Here is a 6000-nt window from a genome sequence, read left to right on the forward strand (position 1 = left end):
TTAAATTATTTTTTAGCAGACTTAAGGTATGAAGATTCAAATTACAGAAAGATCTGTTATCCAGAAACTCCCAGATCCTGAGCATTCTGGATAACAGGTCCCATACCTGTACCAATTTATATCAGCTTTGGTAAATCCTATACGAGCAGTATTCATGTTCTAATTTCATCAAATGAGGTGTGAATTGTTGCATCAGTGTTTGATTCATTGGAACCAAGTTATTTGCATTTTTAGGCACAATATGCAAAGAAAGCAATAGAAGTAAAAGTTCCTCAGATATTACACATTATACCTTATTCAGAGCAGACTGATAGAAATATATATCTAACTGTACATTAATCCAGATGAGCTAACACAACACCAGTTTAAAATACCCATCTTGGCTCTCCCACAGCAGATGAACTACAGCTCTCACCATGCAAAGGATTTGTAAATGATCATAAGCTAAGAAGTCACAGGTGAAGTTCCTTTACATTAAAGGTGTAATTTATGTCTAAATTAACTTTCATTTAAGTTTATACAGTGATATTTTGAGACAATTTGCAATTGGTCCTCATTTTTAATACTTTTTCTTTTTGAATCACTTTTTTGTTAAGCAAAAGATGAATAGGGAGGTAATAAAAATGAATAATAACAATATGATTATAGCCTCACAAATCAGTAGTTTTTTGTTTAGCTGACAGTTTCAGTGACTCCTAACAACCAGATAATATTTAAAATTACAAGCTAAAGAAAATGTTAGAAAAGGGAAAGCAATTAATTTAATTATAAAGGTGCTATGAACAGGACATTCTAAAGCATACTAAAAGTTATCCTAAAATTAAACAACCCTCTTAACTTTTCAGTCAGATGGACCTAACCTAAGCAACTTTTTAATTTATTTTTATGAATCATTACCCTTTCAACCCTTTCATTCCCCTTTTCAACTATTGCTCTTCCCAGTCTGCAACTGAAAATGATGTCTGTGTTTTGGGTCCCTGAACCCAGCTATCTCTCGTACCTGGCAAACTACTAGATTTTTTTTTTTTGTTTTAAGCTGGCCAAACACGCACCAATAATATCGTACGAAACCTTGTTTCGTACAATATTCGGTGCGTGTATGGCAAGTCGGCGAGTCGACCGATATCGCAGGAGGCTTCTGATATCGGTCGACTCGCCGATCAGCCAGGTTAAAAGATTTTGATCGGGCGCCATAGAAGGTGCCTGATCAAAATCTGCCTTCAGGGCTGAATCGGCAGAAGGAGGTAGAAATCCTATTGTTTCTATCTCCTTATCTGCCGTTTAAGCCCTGAAGGTTAGTGGCGGATTTAACGATCTTTTGTGCGACCGATGGTCGCACGAACGATTGCAAATCGCCACATGTGTGGCCACCTTTACTCCTTGGAATACCATCTAGCCTGGCAAACAGCTAGCTAACTCATACCCTGCTGACTGGCTCTGTATGACCATTTTAGCTGATCCTTTGTAACCAGTAATCCTGCTGATTGCCACTTTCCACTTTCATCTTTCATCCTGCTAGCTGTCTCTCTCTCGCTCTTGCCAAAAACATTACTGCTTTTCTCTCACCAAGTACCCTGCTAGAGGCATCTCTGTCACTGGAAGCTCTGCAAGTGTCCACCCATTTGCCTATATTGCCTAACAGCCTGATAGCATACCTGAAACTTTCGCAGGCCACCCTATTAGCTGCCTGGGGCACTACCAGCTGGTTCTCTCATGCATTGTTAGTGCCCCACATTACTGTGTAAACTGCCCAACACCTACCATGTTTCTTTCCATATATTATAGCATTCGCTCTGCCTTCTTCCTCCCATGCATGCATTGTACTTGTTGGCTTCTCACATCTTTATCACCCTGTGACAGGGTTGCCACATATAAACATATTATTACTCTTCACATCTCATCTGGAATAATACTGGAATAATACTGACCAGAGTCTATGTTAACTCTCTAATTAATGTGAACATTCTAGACACATTTTACACCTAATAGCATGTGACCTCACATGAATATCAAACCTCTTTTAGGTGTCTCTCATGACTGTCACTCTCGTAGGTGTCTCTCATGCCTGTCTCCCTTCTAGGTGTCTCTCATGCCTGTCTCCCTTCTAGGTGTCTCTCATGCCTGTCTCCCTTCTAGGTGTCTCTCATGCCTGTCTCCCTTCTAGGTGTCTCTCATGCCTGTCTCCCTTCTAGGTGTCTCTCATGCCTGTCTCCCTTCTAGGTGTCTCTCATGCCTGTCTCCCTTCTAGGTGTCTCTCATGCCTGTCTCCCTTCTAGGTGTCTCTCATGCCTGTCTCCCAACTAGGTGTCTCTCATGCCTGTCACCCATCTAGGTGTCTCTCATGCCTGTCACCCATCTAGGTGTCTCTCATGCCTGTCACCCATCTAGGTGTCTCTCATGCCTGTCACCCATCTAGGTGTCTCTCATGCCTGTCTCCCTTCTAGGTGTCTCTCATGCCTGTCTCCCTTCTAGGTGTCTCTCATGCCTGTCTCCCTTCTAGGTGTCTCTCATGCCTGTCTCCCTTCTAGGTGTCTCTCATGCCTGTCTCCCTTCTAGGTGTCTCTCATGCCTGTCTCCCTTCTAGGTGTCTCTCATGCCTGTCTCCCTTCTAGGTGTCTCTCATGCCTGTCTCCCAACTAGGTGTCTCTCATGCCTGTCTCCCAACTAGGTGTCTCTCATGCCTGTCACCCATCTAGGTGTCTCTCATGCCTGTCACCCATCTAGGTGTCTCTCATGCCTGTCACCCATCTAGGTGTCTCTCATGCCTGTCACCCATCTAGGTGTCTCTCATGCCTGTCTCCCTTCTAGGTGTCCCTCATGCCTGTCTCCCTTCTAGGTGTCTCTCACGCCTGCCACCCCTCTAGCTGGCACCCAAGCCTGGCCCTCTCCTGCTTGCCTATCATGCCTATTACTGCTTTCTATTCGTTGCTCAGGCATGACACCCCCCCAGTTAGCCTTTCATCTTTCTGGCTGCCTCTCATACCTGGCACCCTGTTACTTCTTTCTATTACACACACCATACTGTAAATATCAACATTTTGTTTCCATTAGTGTGTTATAGTTGCAATGATTGTACGCTAGGCTTGCCTTACTGCCTTCCCAAGTGTCCCCGTATCCAGGTCTATGCCCCTTACCTTTGGGATCATCCTTAAATCCGTCCGGGCTCCCTTTTCCCCTAACCAAACCGCATGTTAAGTCTCCAGAGATGTGCCAGGTCCTGCACAGCTTCCCTTCCCACGTATTACTCCGCTCTGGGCCTGGCTCTTGCCCTGTACCTCTCGGCTCCCGGTAGCTTTCACAGTTTGACCCGCCCCAGTCGTCTGGCTGTCTCCGGAAGAGCCGCCATACTGGAACAGGGCAATAACAATAATACACACAAGTGATGTCAATCCGAATAGCAATTGGCTGTCTCTGGTCTTTCGCGTCTAGGTCTGGGGCGGGGCCCAGTTGCGGTGTGACTGTCTCCATAGTGCTTGTCGATGTGTGTGGGAGGCGGCTGGGACGTCTAGCTGTCGCTGGCCTCTTATACCTGTGGGATAGGATTGCAGACCGAAGAGGCCTGTTTGCCCATTCGCTGAGCAACCATAGGCAGGCTCTAAGAGTCGTACCAATGTGGCGTTACATTGAGAGAAGCTAGGAGGCCAGATGTGCTAGTGCCCGTAGGACAGGTGATAGGAGAGGACTTTTGCGTGGGTCCCGTCCCAGAGATATCGGTGGGGCCTCTAAGGGTAGTGAAGCTAAATGTGAATGTGGCCTCTGACTCCCTGTAGCATATATACAGACACCTTAACGTTATAATTATTATCCACATATTAAAGTGTCAACGTATTCAGCAGTGCTGCATAATAAAGGGCGTATATACACTGAACCTACAGATGACATACGAACACAGCCAATGCAAGAGGTAGAGAGGGCCTGTGTTACTGCCCTCAGTGGGGCTCAACCCTTCCTCAAGTCCTCTCACCTTGTGTGACTTATGCCGTGTCCCCAGAGTGCTTATACCTGGCTCTAAATGCTTTTTTTATAAGCCAGAGGTTACCAAGAACTGCAGCCCAGGTAAGGGACATCTGAGATAAGGAAAACTAGATGCTTAGAATGGGTAGCAGGCACCCCAGGGGGGAGGTTCACTCTGTGCAAACTTGCCTTGCTGTGAGTTGAATGATTACAAAGAGAGCTTTGCTGCAAGAGAAGTTACACCACCGTAATTGGTTGCAGTAAGTGGTAACACTGGTTTCAAATTTTATATTTATATATAAATAGAAAAGACCATTACACAGGAAACTTTCATGCATATTTAAATATGTATTTAGTGCAGGTACACCAGTGTTTCAGTCCTTCTTAAGACCTTTATTATGGCTGGAGAACCTAAATGCACATACATATATATATATATACACCTTATTCCAAAGACGATACCGCAATCCTCCTACAGTGCATATTCCGGTGCTCAGCAACCTCAGGACACCGTATCATCCCTCTACCATAGATACATTAGAAAAAGAAGCGGCACTCAGATAATTGCAAAAAAGTGTATTAAAAAAGGATCACATCACATATGTGATGTTTCAGGCAAAGCACATGCCCTTTATCAAGCCTGTGGTAATGTGGTAATCATATTTAAAGGGATATGCAGGAAATGACATCACTCCAAAGGGGCTTAACTTTAGCATTCAGCATTAGGTCATTGTTTACATACCCAATAGAATTTACATGGCAACACATTAAACAGAATCATAGAAAGAGGAATAAGTCATAGTCCCTATTTAACCCCAAAGGGGAGAGTGATTTTAATTTATTAATCCACCATACCTCTCTTTGTTTAAGCCTAAACTCCCTATCTCCTCCTCTTTTCAGAGGAGGGTATAGATTCCAATACCATGAACTTAAGCTGATCTGAGGTATGGCCCTTCTCACAGAAATGTATGGAAACCGGTAATGTGGTATTCCCCAAATTTATAGCAGATCGATGTTGTGAGATACGTGATTTTACCATCTGTGTGGTCTCACCTATATAGATGAGGCCACACGGACAGGTCAACACATAAACCACATACTTTGTGACACAAGTAAAATGTCCCTGTACTTGTACCTTATGTCCTGTGTGTGGATGTGTAAATTCTTTGCTTTTTAAAACATATGGACGTTGTGTGCAATTCAAACAGGGGTACATCCCTTTTGTTCTAGAACCCCAAAATGTACACTCTTGTCTACTTTTAGTTTTTAGTACTGTGGTGGTAACCGCGGCACCAATAGTCTTGCCCCTACGATATAAAATCAAAGGTGGTGCCTCAAAGTCTTGTATTAACGGGTATGCTCTTTTAAGAATATTAAAAGAGCATACGCATTAATACAAGACTTTTTGTGGAACAAGGACAGCACTCCTAGGATTAAAGCAGGGATCCCCAACCTTTGTTACTTAGCCACAATCAAATGTAAAAAGACTTGGGGAGCAACACAAGCACCATAAAAGTTCATGGAGGAGCCAAATAAGGGCTGTGATTGGCTATTAGGCAGCCTCTATGCACACTATCAGCTTAGAGGGGGCTTTATTTGGTAGTAAATCTTGTTTTTATTCAACCAAAACTTGCCCCCAAGTCCAAAAATCCAAAAATAACTACCTGGTTTGGGGGCACTGATAGCAACATCCAAGGGGTTGGTGAGCAACATGTTGCCCCTGAGCCACTGGTTGGGGATCACTGATTTAAAGAATTGTGAGCAAAATGTAAATGAAAAAATAGAAAGGTTTATTATTCGATGTTTCGGTTTCACAAAGAAACCTTCATCTGGAGTGAAAAACAAAACGTGTGTATGTGCGTGTTTTTATAAGATTTGTCTTATTTGTTTTATTTGTCTTGAGAGTTTTTCAGATAATAACCTGAATGCCAACTACATTTAGTTAGCAGTAACCTATAGCAGCCAATCAGCAGGTAGAATATACTGGTCACCTGTTTAAAAGCAAACTTTCCATTGGTTGCTATGGGTCACTGCTACTGGGCAAAC

General features: G+C 43.4%; 1 protein-coding gene across 1 annotated transcript in view; it reads right to left on the reverse strand.

Moving 5' to 3' along the window:
- snx13 (sorting nexin 13) overlaps positions 1–3454 on the reverse strand; it is a 73021-nt gene extending 69567 nt beyond the window's left edge. The window contains exon 1 of the mRNA XM_002933301.5: positions 3135–3454. Within this exon, the coding sequence (XP_002933347.2) occupies positions 3135–3146 (12 nt within the window). The 5' untranslated portion in view covers positions 3147–3454. The remainder of the gene's footprint in view (positions 1–3134) is intronic.
- Between the last annotated feature and the right edge of the window lie 2546 nt (positions 3455–6000).

Source organism: Xenopus tropicalis, chromosome 6 (assembly GCF_000004195.4).
Source record: "Xenopus tropicalis strain Nigerian chromosome 6, UCB_Xtro_10.0, whole genome shotgun sequence".
Classification (NCBI taxonomy): domain Eukaryota; kingdom Metazoa; phylum Chordata; class Amphibia; order Anura; family Pipidae; genus Xenopus; species Xenopus tropicalis.